We start from the raw sequence: 18,482 nt of genomic DNA, 5'->3' as shown, positions 1-18,482 counted from the left end.
TATTTGGTTTCTATTAAAACCTTGGTGTGTTTCAAGTAGAAACCCTTTTATCAAGGGGTTAGCTACTAAAATGTTTCATTTTACTTTGCATCTCTTAGTCTAGGTCAGGGGTCAGCAACCTTTTTCAGCCGTGGGCCGGTCCACCATCCCTCAGACCATGTGGTGGACTATATTTTGGGGAAAAAATAATGAATTCCTATGCCCCACAAATAACCCAGAGATGCATTTTAAATAAAAGCACACATTCTACTCATGTAAAAACACGCTGATTCCCGGACCGTCCATAGGCTGGATTGAGAAGGCGATTGGGCCGCATCTGGCCCCCGGGCCTTAGGTTGCCTACCCCTGGTCTAGGTGTAGGGAACCAGAGGCCCTCTAAATGTTGCTGGACTACAGTTCCCATCATCCTTGGAGGTGACATCCAGCAACACAGGTCACATTTTCGAGGAATACCATAAGAAGTAGCTGCCTTGTGGGATCAACGTTAAGTGTCTCCTACGGGTGGCAGGTATTTGCAGTGGCGAGGAGGAAGTGGTTCCTTCCGTGCAGTGAGCTGCTGAACACGCATTCCTTGCTGCAAAGAGCGAGCGGCCGTGAAGAGCAGTAGAGCAGCATCTGTGCAGTGTCTGCTCCATGTGCATAGGACATCACCCCTAACGGTAATGTTTTATTAAAAATGTGAATAAGGCTAATGTGTGGCGTGGGAGCAGCCTTTAAAAAAGTGTAATAATACTTTTAAAAGTACTTTCCCAAAAAACCCAGAATCGTTTCTGTTGGGGATAATTCAGACTGAAATTCCCAGGTGTAAAAAAAAGAGAGGTTATTTATGTATGCCACTACCGCGGCCCGTATTTTGTAGGCCCCAAAATGGAAAAAGAGTGAGGTCTCAACTAAAGAAGAATGGCAACTTAAGCTGACGGAATATACGCAGCTTCCAGATCTAGCATACAGAATAAGAGAACAAGAAGAACATATGTTTAGAGAAGATTGAAAAATATTTATTGAATATATGGGGGGGGGATTGTGTACCCTTGGAAACATTGGTAGCATTTAGCAATAAGGTAAATTCAACAGTGTAAATAAGTTTTGATGGACGTAATGGAACACTGAATGGTTTAATTTATGTAAAATATGCAGGGATTTAAGATATGCAAAATGAACCACGGAAAGAGAAGAAGGGAAGTCATTGATATTTTAAGGATGTTTAAATGAGTATTTTAAATTGTAAAACAATTTGTGTGTGTGATAATAATAATAATATGTTGCTGAATTTTGATTTAGAAATGAACTAAAGCTGTAAGTTTTGAGAGATGAACAATTGAAGCAATTAATAGTGCAACACGTGAAAAAGAGTTCCTGCATGGAATGCACTATGATTTTATTGGGGCCAGAATCTTTTTCTACAGAATACTTGTTAAAGACTTTTTATAATTTGTCCTGAGTCTGTTGGGATGGGGAACTCTTTCAAGCTAGGGATTCAGAGACAGCCTCTGTTCCAGCTTTGCATGCTATATAGAGGATGTTTGGGAGATTCATAGAATCATAGTGTCTCCAGAGTTAACTTCTCTCCCCAGTATTCTACCACCTCAAGTTTGGGTCACAAATATTTAAAAGTAGTACATTGCTACTTCTGAATAGTTTGAGGGTGGTGGATTAGAACAGTTCCAAAAAAGCTTTGAGAAAAAAAGGGTACTGGGGGAAGAGATCAAGAGGAACAAATTGAGAGAGAGCCCCGTGAGAACGTTTAGTTTCCCTATGGTAGATCCTCAAAACGAAGTGAGGAAGTCTTTTAGGAAGCTTGTGAAAAATTTTGCTGGGTGGCATAAAAATAAGAGAAATTGTCCAGAGCAAAATGTCATGGTGGCACCAGCTTGTTACGTACCAGAAAATGTTCATGACTATGTCTTCTGTTATGCATCCTTAACCTCATATTTCCCTCCATTAGCATTCACATCTGCTAGTAGCACTTCAGTAATTACTGTGGCTGGCCAATATATCAATACAGTGGTACCTTGAGTTACATACGCTTCAGGTTACATACTCTTCAGGTTACAGACTCCGCTAACCCAGAAATATTACCTCGGGTTAAGAACTTTGCTTCAGGATGAGAACAGAAATTGTGCTCCGGCGGTGCAGTGGCAGCGGGAGGCCCCATTAGCTAAAGTGGTGCTTCAGGTTAAGAACACTTTCAGGTTAAGAACGGACCTCCGGAATGAATTAAGTACTTAACCCGAGGTACCACTGTATATCATCTAAAACCGGTTTGAAGGCCATATCATGCCCTCAGTTGCAGTGGAGGACCATTGTCTCATTGGCAGTGTTGAAATAAGTAGTTAATTCAGTTGGCTTCGGTGCACGGAGTGGAGGGGGAAGCCATCTTGTTCTTTGCATTAGGCTGCAAAATGCCTTTGGCCAGGCCTGTCTTACAGTCCTGTTAGGATTGCTTCCATCAGTGCAAGAGATTCTTAGACCAGCGGGAGCAGAGGAATGAAGTGCAGGCAAAGGAATGCTGGCTGAGACAAGACTAGCCTGTGGGGAGCTTTTCTGTGGGGAAAGGCAAAATCCAGGGCCAAATTGCACAAACTCCATTGCATTTTACTTTTCTCCCTGACAGTTTAATCTAAAGTTGAAAAGCAGCTTTTAAAAACGAAGGGCGGGTGGGAGACTGTCCTGCACAGCAAAAAGAGACATGGGAGCTATTTACTTTTCTCCTTTGTGCTATTTTTTCCAGTTGGGGAAGCCCAATAAGCTGTTTTTCTCCTTATGCGGGTGGGGAGCAAATGGGGGCCTGTTCTTTTCCACCTGTGTGATGAAAAGCAGCTGGGAGGCAAATTTATGGCATGGGGAACAGCCCAAAGGGAATGAACAGCTTATCAATCAATCAGTCAGTCAGTCATCAATCATTTTATTTGTATGCCACCTTTCCAAAGTTAAAACCATGCTCAAGGCGGCTTAACAACATAGAAAAAATTACATAACTGCCAACAGTAGTCATAAACAATAAACACAACACAACAAACAAAGCTGATGCTCTGCTCAAGACTGTAGTCTCCTTCTCTTTCAGTTAACACAAAACATCAGAGGGGAGATTATATACAGCTGCTTGTTAACTTGTCATTTGGCCCTTAAGAGAATTGGCTATGAGAACAAATCCCAAACCCATACTGAAATGGAATAATGAAGGAATAGAGCCAAGTCTGTTCACCCCCAGCTAGCATGGATGATGGTCAAGCATGATGGGAACTGTAGTCCAGCAACATTTGAGGAGCCACAGGTTTGCCACTCGCGAACATAACCTTTACTCTGAAGGGAAGGGGAGTCATTTTGTGGCTGGGGTGTGGATGGTGGCCACAGGATGAAACATCTTGGGTTGTTTTGGTAGCACCATGTTCCTGGAGCGACAAAATTTGCTGTACTTAGGACTTTTGCTCTCTGAGTTGTTCCGCTGTTTCTAGGCGGGGTTGGGGCTGGTGCCAAGGTAACTTGGAAGTACTTGGCGCCTGATCTGAGACACAAATGTGACCACAGACTAAGGGATATATGCTTCCCTCAGCCTTTCACCTACATTTACTTCCCCATGGGGCTTTGCTGTTCATTCTAGTTGCACTTTGGAGAGGAAGGCTTCATAACATTCTGTACATTTTGCCTCTGGGGCTGGCACTGTCAACAACTTGGCAAGACAGTGGTCACCAACTTTCCAGTTTACAGGTACTCTTAATGCAACATTACTGAACTGCAGTAAATGTAATTAGATTAAATCTGATTGCTGCAAATGTACATTGAGCTTTACATCTTTTAACTGGATTCTAATAAATTTTTTTAGCAAAAAGCTGGTGGAATTCTCAACAGCAGGGTGGGGAGCATTAGTGTTCTTATTCTATTGTTCTCAGTGTGACAGGTTGCCTCTCTTGGTAGGACCTGGCAATTCTCCTGTAGGATGAGCCAACTGCTGCCATCTGAGATCTGCGCCCAAGTGAGAGACTTGAGAGATTGATTTGTCCTTGTTAGGCAGATAGATATTGATGAGATGAAAATAGTTTGAATCTTCTGCAAGCTTTTTGACCCCTACAATAGGGTGTATGCTGTTGTTGTTGACAAAGTTATTGATAATTTAGAATAAAAGAGTCATACTTAAGGGCTGTTCTATATCCAGATGTGCTGATTTAAAACCCATTAGTGGCCAGCCTAAAAAAGCAAAACAAATCCTTACTGTTCATTTGATTTGACTCTGAGAATTGCAGATTTCAGGCAAAGTAAACAGTAAAACATTTTAGTTAGGTGTTGGTCTCTGTTCTGAATGCTTTAAATTTTAAAATTAATTGTATATTTTCATTTTCAGTGTATGTTAGACCAGTCTAACTCTGGTCATTGTTTTACAGATAAAAATATGAAAAGGGGTCTCTAATATGGATTCTGTAACTCAAGAACAACCTTACACAACCTGGTACCCTCCAGGCATTTTGGACTACAATTCCCATCAGCCCCAACCTCCATGACTGTGCTGACTAGGACTGATGGGAGTTATAGTCCAAAACATCTGAAGGCTCCCAGGCTAAGCAAAGCTGCTCCAGCAATATAGCAATTTATTATTATTTTTGCATTGCCTTCTCATCTCTGTGAACTGGATTTTCTGTTTCTGAACCAGCAAGAACATTGTGCAAGTTTTGCACTTGTCTATTGCCCATCACGGCCTCACTGTCAGGCTGCACATTAGATCTGCCAGCAGCATGCCACACATCTCTGCACTGAAGAAGTGTCATGCTACAAGTGCATGGAACACAGGGGATGTAGGGTGCTAAATAACACTTGATTTTTTTTCTTCTTATTTCACAACAGTGTCTTCCAATTGAAATAACAAATACCTCTTGTTTCAGATACGACAGCTGCAGAGCACTCCAAATTTTGGAAGTTTGGGGCTGGCAACCCTAGATACGCACGAACAAACTGCAACTGCTTGTGGATCCACAAAGGTAAAATGAGAATGCAGCATTTTGCATCGCTTCTCGGCCTTTTGGCTAAGATCAAGTGTGAGAATGCAGCATTTTGCAAAAAAATTAAGTGCTCTACCCAGTGCTTTTTTTTCTAGGTGCCAGTACTCACCATGAAGTTGTTACAGTAAGTGTCACACTTTTTAACAACGAAAAAAAGAGGTGCCGGTACTGCATACACTTGAGTACCTCCTTTAAAAAAGCACTGTTCCTTGGAATTGTACACAGTTTTCTCTGCGGCAGCAAAAAGGCATTCTAGGTTAGTCCAATCGCAGACCCAGTGTATCCTTTAAGAAGGCTGCAGCTGCTTCTTAGTCACCTCTTCAGACATAAAGAATTGTGCAGATCCTCTCAGGTGTTTAGATCAGCAGAAGGGACCCCAAAGGGAAGAATTTTAATTTACCTCTCACAGAGGAAGTCACTTGGCCATTGCTCTCCAAAGTACAGTATTGACAGGCATTTGAGGTTGATTGAGCAGCTATGAACTAGGCAGGAAAGTGAATCGGACTGGACTGGCTTAAAGTAAAGGTACCCCTGCCCGTACGGGCCAGTCGTGTCCGACTCTAGGGTTGTGCGCCCATCTCACTTAAGAGGCCGGGGGCCAGCACTGTCCGGAGACACTTCCAGGTCACGTGGCCAGCGTGACGAAGCTGCTCTGGCGAACCGGCACCAGCGCAGCACACGGAAACGCCGTTTACCTTCCCGCTATAAAGCGGTACCTATTTATTTACTTGCACTTAGGGGTGCTTTCGAACTGCTAGGTGGGCAGGAGCTGGGACCGAACGACGGGAGCTCACCCCGCCGCGGGGATTCGAACCGCCGACCATGCGATCGGCAAGTCCTAGGCGCTGAGGTTTTACCCACAGTGCCACCCGCGTCTCCTGGACTGGCTTACAGACAGGGAAATAAACCAAATGAGATTTATTAGCACTCAAAATGGAATTTGGACACTTTTAAAATGGAGGTCAGAAATGTCAGGTCTGCTGCCATAAGCCAGACTAACCACATCATTTGGGCAAGAATCCCTCTTTCAACCTATGTTCGGGGCTGTGAAAATGCAGTGGAATATCTACAGCCTCAGAGACTTTTTACATCTTTCCCAAGTCAGTCAAGGACTTGAAGCCCTCATGGTGCCAAAAACTGCCCTTGTGGGTTAAAATGACAATTTAGCAGTAAGTTTCTCTTTGACTGTTTGACTTGGCCTTCTTGGTTGATTGATGACATGTCAGTTTTGAAATCTCCCTAGGCAAGCGTCTTTGCCCTTCTCTTTGGCTCCAGTTGTCTGGCCCTCCTCCGTGTTTACTGGAACATATTAGTTTGCCCCAAAGTTGCTTAATTTCTGTGCTGATGCCAGCAGAAGACCAAATTATGTGGTTCAGATTTTTAGGTGCAGAAATTAAAATCTTTCCCTATTTTAATATATCTAGTATCTATATTTTATTCCAACAGGACTTTGGGAACTGACTGTTTTTAAAGGGAAGGGCTTTAATAGTGCCATCCTGGTTTTATTATCTGTATTTTAATAGATTTGCTTTTTTAACATTGTTTTAATTCTATTAGAGTTTAATGACTGTTAAACCATTATCTTTTATATGTTTTTAGCTTTTTGGATTTCCCCCCTGTGTTTTAATTTGTGTAGGAATACAAATAAATATAATGAGGGCTTTTTTTCAGCTGGAATTCTAAGAGAACGAGGGGGAAATTCATGGTGGGTCCCGGCATCTCTTTTTCTAGAAAAATAGCACTGAATATAATACAGTCAAACCTCGGAACTTGAAAGTAATCCGTTCCGGAAGACCATTCAAGTTCCAAAATATTTGAGTTCCGAGGCACGGCTTCCAATTGGTTGCAAGAGCTTTCACTCAAGTGGAAGCCGTGTCGGACGTTCGAGTTCCGAGGAACGTTCGAAAACTGGAACACCCACTTCTGGGTTTTCGGAGTTCGGGAACTGAAACATTCGGCAACGGAGCCGCTTGAGTTTCAAGGTTTGACTGTAATAATAATAATAATATTTTTTTTACAATCTGGGAGGCTTTCCTTTAAAATAGGGACATTTTGGTTAAATGATCCACAAAAAACTTTTCACATTGGAGCTCTGCAGCAAGCACACAGGGGTCAGTGCCTCTTGAGACTCAGTTAATGACCAGAAGGCCAGTTTGCTTCACTGGACAGAACTGGACTCGAAACAATGATTTTATTTAACATTTTGTGCCCATCAAGGCTTATTTTAATTACTTTGCAGGGAGATAAGACATCTTGCAGTCTTTGTCTAACAAACTCTGTTCTTCAGTTATTCACCTTACTTGCTGTTTCAGAAGCCTCCATGAAAATGAAACTGTCATGCACTGGAAGCTTGCCTGACCCCTTTGCTTTTTCAGTTTATACCATCTGGTTAAATTTGCCCTCCTTGGATGGTCTTTTTATTAGCAGCATTGATTTACACTGTTTTAATCACCTGCTTTAGTGTCTCTTTTCGTTCTGTCCAGTTTATTATCGTTCTAGTATTGTTGTTGTTTTTTAAAGAGAATTTATTGTTAGCTGCCTTGAGCGCTATATTTCCAGTGGAAAGTGGAATATAAATTATGCCACTCAATAATATGTAAAATAATCAAACTGAACAGAACAAAAAAGTAGTTTGAGAAATCAGATGTCAAAGGAGACAAATCACCTTTTAAATCAGATGCCTCCTATTTGAAAGCGGGGAGATGGCAATTGTGAAGGAACAGCTCTTAGAGTGGGTGGCAGTCTTGGCTGGTACTGTTGCACAGGAACAGTGTAAAAATGTCTGGCTGGTATCTCTGGTAATTGTGTTTTTCTTTTCTTCTGCTTCCACTTTCCTCCAGGGCCTTCTCCATTTTGTGAGGATATTGTTACACTGGATTCAAATGTCTTAAGCTTCGCCTTAATCATGCTTTAGAGACAAGAAGGACATGAGGAGCCCCGCAAGGGCAACCATCATGGGTCCTACACAGCTCGTGGCACAGAATCATGGGAAGAAGGCATGTGCTTTTGGCATGGAAGAGAAAGGGTTTGCACTTTTCCATGGCTCAGAGATCCCACCTGAGCACATAGGTGAGGCCCAGACCCTTGTTACAGCCACTCAGTGCAAATGCTTTGAGCAGAGTTTAGACTTGAAATTTATATATTACACCAAACAGGGTGACAGACAGAAGTAGTGGAATTAATCTGCGCTGTACCGCCTCAGATTGAAAGTGTGTGTGTGTCATTTCTTTAAATGCTTCCTCGCAATTTTTGTTTTAAGTGCACAACTCCCTGCAGGAAGTAAATGAAGGAGAGAAAAGTTTAGCCGTGAATAGGGCCTACTCTTGAGTAAATACACTCTTTGTGTCTAGGTTGGAGAAAGTGATAGGGGAACTGTGGGAGGGAGAAAGAGAGAGAAGCTGGAGAAATGCTCGTTCCCCATTTACCTCTTTTTTGTTGTTTCAAAAGCCTGCACTAACTGTTTGCCCAGAGGAACAACAACAACAAAATGTGTGCAGCATAGGAAGCAATGGGTGCAATTCAACGCTACACTATTATGAGCGTTTCTTCTGCACAAACATTTTAGCTTCCTAGATGGAACAAGCCCTTGTCTCCTTGTGTGGTGCCAGTGTGGTGTAGTGGTTAAGAGCGGTGGACTTGTAATCTGGTGAACCGGGTTTGCGTCTCCGCTCCTCCACCTGCACCTGCACCTTGGGCTAGTCACACTTCTCTGAAGTCTCTTAGCCTCACTCACCTCACAGAGTGTTTGTTGTGGGGGAGGAAGGGAAAGTAGAATGTTAGCCGCTTTGAGACATCTTAGGGTAGTGATAAAGTGGGATATCAAATCCAAACTCTTCTTCTTCTCTTCTTCCTTCCCTCACACACTCTTCTGGGGGTTCCCCGACCCCATTCCCAGCCAATTTCGGGGCAGACAGGGCAGGAAGGGGGGGGGGAATATTTTGTGCAAGCAGAAGTCCTTGCTCAAGGCTTCTGCTGACAGGATTCCTTTTGTGAATCCCACCCAATGTATTTCTCAGCCATTCATAAAAGCTATAGCTGACTTCAGCTAAGGAGGAAGGAACAATGCTGCCCTCTGGTGACTGGTCCACAGAAAAAAAACTCTGAACCATGTTAGGACTTAGGAGAGCAAACCTTTTAGTGTAAAGTGTAGTTAGTGTAAAATTCCAACCTATTTTGCCCTTCCTCACACTCCACACTTAGCTCGGGGACCCTCAGAGCCTTAAGACCGTATGGCATTAACAGTAAGGTTCTGGCAAGTCCTTTATTCCTGAAAGAGGAAGTTCAGGACGCTTCTGGTCACAGGGTTTGTTTGCATGCTTATACAGTTGTACCTTGTTTTGTGACCAGTATCTGTTCTGGAGCCCTGGCCGCTAGCCGACAAGGACACAGGGCAAAGCGCCGTGTCTGCGCATGCGTGAGCGGCAAACCCGGAAGTAACCAGTTCCGGTACTTCCAGGTTTGCCACAGACGTTCGCCGGAATAGACACTATACGAGGCGGACGTTCGTGGAGGTATTACACATATTTTTTAATTGTTATGTTTTATTGTTTGAATTGACTCTGAGAAATATTAGCGTAACTCCATGGCTCTAGAACTGTGTGAGAAAGACTTTGCTAAACTAGAGGAGGAAGACTCTGCACCCTCTTTCGGCTTAGGCCCTTACGTGCTTTTATTGGACTGAGATGTGGAGTTTGAGGTTTCTCAGTGCTCAGCCTTATGTGAGGAAGGACTGCTATAAAATACCTTAGAAAGCATGGTCTTCCTTTGTTTTCTGGATGAAATCTTACAGCCTCTCTTTCCCCACCCCTTTCATCCTTATCTGTGTTTACAGAAACGCCCCCTCTGAAACGGAAGAAGGGGCCAGCCCCCAAGATGCTTGGCAACGAGGTGTGCAGAGTGTGTGGTGACAAGGCCTCAGGCTTCCACTACAATGTCCTCAGCTGTGAAGGCTGCAAGGGCTTTTTCCGACGCAGCGTCATCAAGGGTGCCCAGTATGTTTGCAAGAATGGCGGCAGGTGTGAGATGGACATGTACATGCGGCGAAAGTGTCAGGAGTGCCGGTTGCGCAAATGCCACGAGGCAGGCATGCGAGAGCAATGTAGGTGACAAGAGCAGGGATGTGAGGCCAGAGAATATGTAGGAGCAATAAGGTGCTCCTTATTGCAATATTCCCTTTATGCATAAAAAAATTCAGTGACTATGTTAATAGAATCTGGTGTATGCTCAGAAAAAGTGTGAAATTGTATAATAATATTTGCTTAAGTTGAAAATCTAATATTCCAATTTTCACTGAGTTCAGAGGGTGGTATTCAACCACGTTTTGTTCAGAGACCAATTAAAACAAACAGAACTAAGTTAGATCCATTGGGCAAGTTAAAAGATGGGCAATCTCAAGCAGGGTGAGGGGATGAGCAGGTAATTGGAAGGAAATATGAAGAGGGATAGATATATGAAGGGCACATTAAGTGTAGCCTTTAAATGCCTTTAGGCAGCTGTACATACACAATGGGGGGGGGGAGAGAATCTTTCACAGCCATGAGATCTAGAAAGTTGTATTTAAAGGGGTGGGGAGGAGAGAGCAGAAAGTCTCAGGAGACCTGATTTTGCCCTGCGTAATCTTTTGTTGGTGCATCAAATGTGAATAGGCTGCTTGTATAGGAGCCATATGAATAAAAGGCGAGTTTGTCAGTATAGGGCAAGCTGATGAGGTGGATGCCAACCCCAAATGTGGAGTTGCCACCTAGGAAATAATAAATGTTGAGACACTGCTTCCATCCTGCAGCAAAGCTTTCACTAATTTTGTGATTGTGTACTTCATATAACCAGCTGTCCCTTCACTGCTCCCTTTCTGTGCTGCACTTTTAGGTGTTCTCTCTGAAGAACAAATCCAGCTGAAGAAGTTGAAGAAGCAGGAAGACGATCAGTCTCGGATGGTAGTTGTGCGCCAGAGCTCATTATCCCCCCCAAACACCCCTCCTAAAATGACACCGGAGCAGCTTGACATGATAGAAAAGCTTGTGGCAGCTCAGCAGCAGTGTAATCGGCGCTCCTTCACAGACAGGCTCAAAGTGACGGTAAAAGCACAGTTTAGGTGGGGCTCTGAACTAGAGGGAGAAAACACACCTCGCCTATCTTCAGTAAAGCTCCCTTTTGAATAACTTAAGTTGGCACGTTCATCAAATTTTATGTAGGGGTGGGGTGGGGTGGGGGGATATCCCATACTCAACAGGGATGGCGTCATTTTCTGATACAGTCGTACCTCGGCTCCCAAACACCTTGGGAGTCGAATGTTCTGGCTCCTAAACGATCGAAAACCAGAAGTGAGTGTTCTGTTTTTCGAATGTTCTTTTGGAAGCCCAACGTCCGATGGGGCTTCCATGGCTTCCGATTGGCTACAGGAGCTTCCTGCAGCCAATCAGAAGCCGATCTTTGGAAGTCGACCGTTTCGAAAGTCAAACAGACTTCCAGAACGGATTCTGTTCGACTTCCCAAGTATGACTGTACTTCTCATTGATTCCTGAATTGCAGAGGGTTGGACTAGACCCTTGGATCCCTTCCAAGGGACCCTTGGATCTCTTCCAACTCTACGATTCTATGATTCTCATGGATCCCAAAGGGTCCTGCATATCCCAGGCATTAAGGCCCAAGCTTGTAGACCCTGGGAGGAGCTTGTTTTCACCTTAGAGCAGATGGGGTCAGAATGCTGATGCCCAATGGAATTGTGGACTTAAGGTGCTGACCATGGATCATGTGGCTTTTGGGGTTCTGGAATAACTAGCCATGGACTGCTGAACAGGAAAGAATAGTGGGGCTCTTTAGATTGGGTCTATATAAGAAATATGAGGTGATGTAGAAGAAGTGGGATATTTCTCACTCATTTCAGGAGTCTTTTTGCTTTTCCCTTCCAACCTTTATCAGACTCTTTCTTCCTTTTCTCCCCATGGCTTTCCCACGAAAACTCCAGCCGTGGCCTCAGATTTCGGATCCTCTTCACCGCGAAGCACGACAGCAGCGTTTTGCTCATTTTACGGAGCTGGCAATCATTTCTGTACAGGAGATTGTGGACTTTGCAAAGCAGTTGCCAGGTTTCCTGGAGCTCACCAGGGAAGATCAGATTGCTCTTCTGAAGACATCTACAATAGAGGTAAGACCTACACCCTGCTGCTCTCATCAGAAGGAATGGCAGCTGTCACTGCAGTCATAAACAACGGTGACACCTGGCTGGTGAAAGCTTGTCAGGACAGGGCAGAATGTGCCCAGCCAACGTGCCGCCCAACAGACTCCCGTACCGCCCAACAAACCCTTGTTGTGCCCTACGGCGCCCACCCCACCCATGCCTAGCTACGCTACTGGTATCTGCCCCCAATTGAATGGCAGGCACCTCGATTGCCACTGCAAGAAGAGGCAGCTACAGGGGACCACTTTGGCAGGTGTTCCTATTGAGGTGGATGGGTTTGGTGTCATACCTGTAACAATGGCATTAAACAGTGAGTAGATTTGATTAATCAAATGTAGGAATTGCTCACCAAATTGTAATTTAGATAATAAAGATTTTTAAAATGCTCAGGAGCATTTTAAAGTCTTCATGTGACACCTGGTTCTTTGCTGAGACAATACTCTTCTACATCAGCTCATTTGGAGCTGTCCATGGTCCTGGTTGCTGTTTACTGGAACCTACCATGACCAAATTAGTAGTAAATTGATTTGTCTTGAGCTGATTGACTTTGACCTGACCTACTTAACTGGACCCACTTTACTGTAACCTGACCTGCCTTGTTGTAATTTGATCTACTTAACTGGACCTGACTTTTGCCTGCCTTTTCCCTTGCAGGCCACAAATCTTGACATAGTAAGAAAAGGAGCAGGTCTGAAAATTCCCTTCTGTGAGCACTCAATAGGATCCATGCCACTGTGTACTATCTTACTGAGGGCTATTGGTGCAGGGATTTGTCCTGCTAGTTTATTGCCAGGCGTTTAATGACTTCTGTTTTCTACATTTAAGGTGATGCTGTTGGAGACATCTCGGCGCTACAATCCAGAAACAGAATGCATCACTTTTTTGAAGGACTTGAGTTATAATCGGGATGACTTTGCCAAAGCTGGTGAGCTAAACACAGTTTAGAGTATCAAGGAGATCTTTTTTCTTCTTCACTGTGGGCAGCTTTTTTTTAAATGCTGAAAAAAAACAAAGTCCAGACTCTGCTCCAAAAGAAGTTATGCTCTAAGTGCTCTAACTTGGCATTTTTACTCCCAGCTGCACCTTTTAATATGGAAATTTCCACCATGGTTCATTCTATCCTGCTTTTGGAATTCCCAAGTGATTCCAGTGGGGCTTGATTTCTCTTGTACTGTACTTGAAAATATGTATTTTTCTTTTAGGTTTAAGGGCTCTGTTTCGCTATTTTATTTATTTATTTAATAACATTTACGTACCACTTGATTGTTAAAAACCTCAAAGCAATTTACAAGAAGATAAAACAAGAAAATCAATAAAAAATTACAACTGTACTTTAAAACATACAAACATTAAAATACAAAAGTTAGGACTCCTAGTGGTACAGCAATAAAACCGTTAGCACATTTTCAAAGCGAAGCAGGGTCTGGTATGGTTTCAAATGGGATGGAGAACCACTTGGGGGTCAGACTACATGACTCTTGGGTCCCTTCCAACTCTATGATTCCATGACTCTACTAAAACTCATTAAAATTAAGCAGGACTGGCTGGCTTTTACAGTTATTCTAATTGGAACTAGTGTCACAGTGCCATGAATATAAGGTAGCAACTACTGAACAAAAAATGGGAAATAATAGAGCACCATTAAGATTCAAAATGCCTTCAATTTTTTTAAAAAAATGTTTTGCATTACATTAAAGCAATGTTGACTTTTAACTTCCTGCTTGCTGTCTCCCCCCCCCCCCAGGCCTTCAGTTTGAGTTCATCAACCCCATCTTTGGATTTTCAAAGGGAATGAATGAACTGCAACTCAATGATGCTGAATATGCACTTTTAATTGCTATCAGCATTTTTTCTGCAGGTAATAAGCCTAGGAGCTCATGCTGCCTAATCAAAAAAACAAGAGTTTGTATGTGGGAGCTTAATACCATTTTCTTACGAAGAAACACACATAGATATAGCATAGAATAAGATTCTAATGATGATGCTGAAGGATAATTTGTGCTGTGAATTAATGTTCTGGATCATCGGTCTTTGAAACATAGTGAGAACCAGATGGAAGTCTTGACATATATAACTTGTCAACCTCCTGAGTCTCCGAGAGCAGAAGACTCACGAAAGAGTCCACTGTAACAATATGATAGAAAAACAACCCACTTAATATAATTGTTCTCATGGGGACTGAGAAGGTTGAGAAGTAAAAGATGCTCATAAAGCCTCTGATGAAAAATAGGGAATGTGGAAGACATAGTAATCACTTTATGGCTTGGGAGTATTCCTATTTCTTCAGTATCCAGTGCAGTAGCCTCCAGGTGTTGTTGAATTATAACTCCCATAGCTGCTGATCACTGGCTGGGGCTGATGGGAATTGTAGTCCAACAGCATTTGGAGGGAACTATGCTGGTGACTCTTCTTGTATATCGTGGTGGAGGCAGGGAAGTAAGTCGTCTTGACACGGATGTGTGAAGTGGCTTAGCTTTGGTTCACTTTTTGGAGTTATAGAATTTGGCCCATTGATTCTGTGCCCACCCCCAAGACCCAAACACCTAAGCCCCAGTTGTGTGAAAGTGTATGGAAATATATGAGTTGGGTGAGGACGTCACAGTGAAATTGCTTCTCCTGTTTTGTTTTCTGGATGCTTTGATACAGAGAAAAGTATTGCTGCAAGTAATTAAAAACAAACAAACAAACAAAACACTAGCCAAAGCTCAGCAGTTCTCCTCATTGTTAAACATAATTTAAAGCAGGGTTAGGCAACCTTTGGCCCTGCAGATGGTGCCAAACTACATTTCCCTTCAACCCCATAGCCCCATGGCCAATAGTTAAAACTGATGAGATTTATGATCCAAAAACATCTGGAGGGTCAGAGCCCCCCCTCCATGTTTCACTGAACTTCAGAATGTTCAAAGTCCTTCATATATATTATCTCAATCTTTTCAGCTCTTGGGTTTTAGTTTCTATTGATATTTTAGTTTTGTTATGATGAAATAAAACTTGCTGCTACAACAACAATAACCTTGTAAGGCAGCCTAGCTCACAACATTTGCTTCTTTCATTGACGCTGGTGGGAGTTACTGTATTTTTCGCCCCATAGGGCGCACTGCCCCATAGGACGCTCCTAGTTTTTTTGGGGGGGAAATAAAGAAAAAAATATTTTATTTCCCCCCCATGCCGAGCTTCCCCCGACCCCAGCCCCGAGAACAGCCTGCTATCCGCAAGCCTAGGGAGCCCGGCGGGAAGTCGCGCCGGTCTCCCCAGGCTTGAGGAGAGCTCCGCGAAGCCGAGGCATGCTCTTCAGTGCGCCCCGGGCTTCGGAATGCAGGCAGCTCTGCGCAACCCTAGGGAGACCGGCGCGACTTCGCGCCGGGCTCCCTAGGGTTGCGCAGAGCTGCGCAAAGCCCGGGACTGCAGGCAGCTCTGCGCAGCCCTCGGGAGACCGGTGTGAAGTCGCGCCGGTCTCCCGAGGGTTGCGCAGAGCTTCCTGAAGCCTGGAGAGTGAGAGGGGTCGGTGTGCACCGACCCCTCTCGCTCTCCAGGCGTCAGTGAAAGCCTGCATTCGCCCCATAGGATGCACACACATTTCCCCTTCATTTTTGGAGGGGAAAAAGTGCGTCCTATAGGGCGAAAAATACGGTAAATACTTGTTCATAATAAACATGAATAAAACCCCGCAGGTGTGAGAGAATGGTTCATGTGACAGGAACCTGTGCATGTCTAAGCTGTAGGGCGCATGGACAGTTGTGGAGCCAGACTTTGGGAAGGGGCTTGGTGGATTTGAGTATTTGGATTTTAGCCTCAGTCTGACTAGTCTCCATTCAGCTACCTATGAACCTTTTGTCCTGCTTATTGGCAGACCGGCCAAACGTTCAAGACCAGACCCTGGTTGAAAGGTTGCAGCATACCTACGTAGAAGCCCTTCATTCTTACATTTGCATCCACAGACCAAACGTAAGTGTCTGGCTGAGCTCTGAGTCATTTTGTATTGCCAAAAATATGTGTGCAGAATACTATTGAGATTAAAGTTATCGGGTTTTTTAAGTTGTATTGATTGGTCTTTTGGACTGCATGTCCAAATGATTCTGTTTGCATAGGAATCTATCTTATCCTGAATCAGACCATTGGTTTGTCTAATTCAGTAATAATAATAATAATAATAATAATAATAATAATAATACTGCATACTCGGACTGGCAGCTGCTCTGCAAGCTCACAGGCAAACTTCTTTCCCAGCCTTGTTAGCTGAAATCCTTTTATCTGGAGATGCCAAGCATTACACCTGTGACTTTCTGTATGTAGTGCTGCTATTGAACTTTGGTTCCTTTCCTGCTATCTAATATTTATTTTAAAAAAAACAGAAGGGGCAAACATTACAGATCTAATAGGGGCGTACTCAAAGAGTGCTCCTTTCTTTAAGAGCTTGAGGAGAGAAAGCAAATATTTAGTGGAGATGCTTTCAGCTCCATTGTCACAGTAATCATCATTATCCATAATATTTATACCCCGCACACCTGGTTGGGTTTCCCCAGCCACTCTGTGCGACTCTCAACAGAACACTAAAAACACAATAAAACATCAAACATTAAAAACTTCCCTAAACAGGGCTGCCTTCAGATGTCTTCTAAAAGTCAGATAGTTATTTACCGGTATTTCCTTGACATCTGATGGGAGGGCGCTCCACAGGGCAGGCTCCACTGCCGAGAAGGCCCTCTGCCTTTTCAGCCACCATATGCTTCTGCTTTCTAACAAGTTAATCCTTACATGTGCAGAAAATGAAGGTGGCCTAAAGGAACTGTAGTTTAGGAGATGCACCTACCGCACATTCTGTGACAGCTTAGACTCCCATAGAGATGGGCAATCCTATATACATTATGCAGCCTTGTACAACCTCTATCTGCCTCCTGTTTATATGTAACTACCTGTAGTCAGTTACGTTTGCTAGCACTGTCAACAGCTCCTCAAGATCTTGGGGAACCTTCCCTATGTTGAGCTGTCCAGCTGTCTTTTAGGCCAGGGGTGGAGTGGCCTTCCAGATGTTGCTGGACTACAATTCCCATCATTCCTGGCTATTGACCATGCTGACATGGGCTCATGGGCATCCAACATCATCTGGAAAGCCCACAAGTTAGACATTCTTGTTTTGGGAGATAATACAGTTCTAATTCTGAACTGTAGCTGCTGGGGGATGGGGAGAGAAAATTGATTGAAATGTGCTGCTTGAAGGTCTGGAAGCTCAGACAAGTCTTGAACAGGAGTTTTAGTGCACAGAACATAATACTGTTTCTTGTCCAAGCCTCCTAGTACACAATATAATTGCTCCTAGTTTTATATTCTCAGCTTTCTGCCCTGTAGTCCTTTGATTTTTGCTTTGTCAGTTAACTCCCCAGTTCTTGATGGTACCATTTCCCCCTCCCCCCCAAAAAACCAAACCCAAATATTAAGATTTAAATTCATTATGCAAAGAGTGCAAAGCAGTTCATGCAAATGTCCATGATTTGCATAATTTGTTCTGAGCAAGGAGCTTGGGGTCCTTTGGCATAGTGCATTGCAATCTGTGAGGTTGCCGAGTCATTTTACAATTGAACTGATTGGCATAGGCTTAGATTTAACATTATTAATTACGCTGATATCTAAAATGCCTTGAAGTATTACCATGGGAGCAAGTCATTAGTAGTCCTGCTTTGCTGATGAGAAGCTGAGACTGAAATAGATTTTGGCTCTGACTGATACCATTGTCCTTTTGCATATGACCTTGCAGGATCATCTAATGTTCCCACGGATGTTAATGAAACTGGTCAGTCTTCGGACTCTAAGTAGCGTCCATTCTGAACAGGTGTTTGCTCTTCGGCTACAGGACAAGAAGCTGCCACCCCTTCTTTCAGAGATCTGGGATGTCAATGAATGACCGCACTGTCCCTGTGCACCAGCTAGCTGAAGCAACCCCATCCTTGACTGTTGCTAACCAGAAGCTGTCCTCCCCTCTCCAAAACACTGGAGCTCAGTGCAGAGGGCTATGGTCTTGTGGTTTCTTTGTTCTGAAACAATGCAGAAGGCAATTGAGATGGACCAGTTAATGCTTGAGTCTTTGATTTTAATGCCTTCCAGAAATGGAACAACTGAAACACCTCAACGTAGTAGAGATGACGAACCCACCCTAATAATTTCTCCAGTGGCTCTCCTTCTTCAGGCACTTATCCTGTGTTTAATTTCAAGGACCTGTCATACACCCCCACACCCCCCCACACCCCCACACCCCCTCAGGGTTTCAGAGGCATGCCCCCATTATGTATCCAGTTTGTTTAGTTTACTGGGAGTTGTCT

At 43.6% G+C, this 18,482-nt stretch overlaps 1 protein-coding gene across 6 annotated transcripts in view; it reads left to right on the top strand.

The window, feature by feature from the left end:
- NR1H3 (nuclear receptor subfamily 1 group H member 3) overlaps positions 1–18,398 on the top strand; it is a 30,239-nt gene extending 11,841 nt beyond the window's left edge. The window contains exons 1-11 of one of the 6 annotated variants that reach the window (XM_053386692.1): positions 679–3,274; positions 3,602–3,708; positions 4,875–4,970; positions 7,832–8,060; positions 9,823–10,089; positions 10,857–11,065; positions 11,956–12,135; positions 12,994–13,093; positions 13,913–14,026; positions 16,019–16,113; positions 17,921–18,398. In XM_053386692.1, coding sequence (XP_053242667.1) covers positions 7,919–8,060; positions 9,823–10,089; positions 10,857–11,065; positions 11,956–12,135; positions 12,994–13,093; positions 13,913–14,026; positions 16,019–16,113; positions 17,921–18,067 — 1,254 coding nt within the window. In that variant the 5' untranslated portion in view covers positions 679–3,274; positions 3,602–3,708; positions 4,875–4,970; positions 7,832–7,918 and the 3' untranslated portion in view covers positions 18,068–18,398. Of the gene's footprint in view, positions 1–678; positions 3,275–3,298; positions 3,709–3,912; positions 3,974–4,874; positions 4,971–7,831; positions 8,061–9,822; positions 10,090–10,856; positions 11,066–11,955; positions 12,136–12,993; positions 13,094–13,912; positions 14,027–16,018; positions 16,114–17,920 lie in introns of those variants that run through there. The other 5 variants (XM_053386701.1, XM_053386685.1, XM_053386711.1 and 2 more) reach the window with 5 other exon arrangements.
- Positions 18,399–18,482: the final 84 nt, after the last annotated feature.

The sequence above is a fragment of the Podarcis raffonei genome, chromosome 1, assembly GCF_027172205.1.
Source record: "Podarcis raffonei isolate rPodRaf1 chromosome 1, rPodRaf1.pri, whole genome shotgun sequence".
Lineage (NCBI taxonomy): Eukaryota > Metazoa > Chordata > Lepidosauria > Squamata > Lacertidae > Podarcis > Podarcis raffonei.
This window is presented reverse-complemented; position numbering and strand designations above follow the sequence as displayed.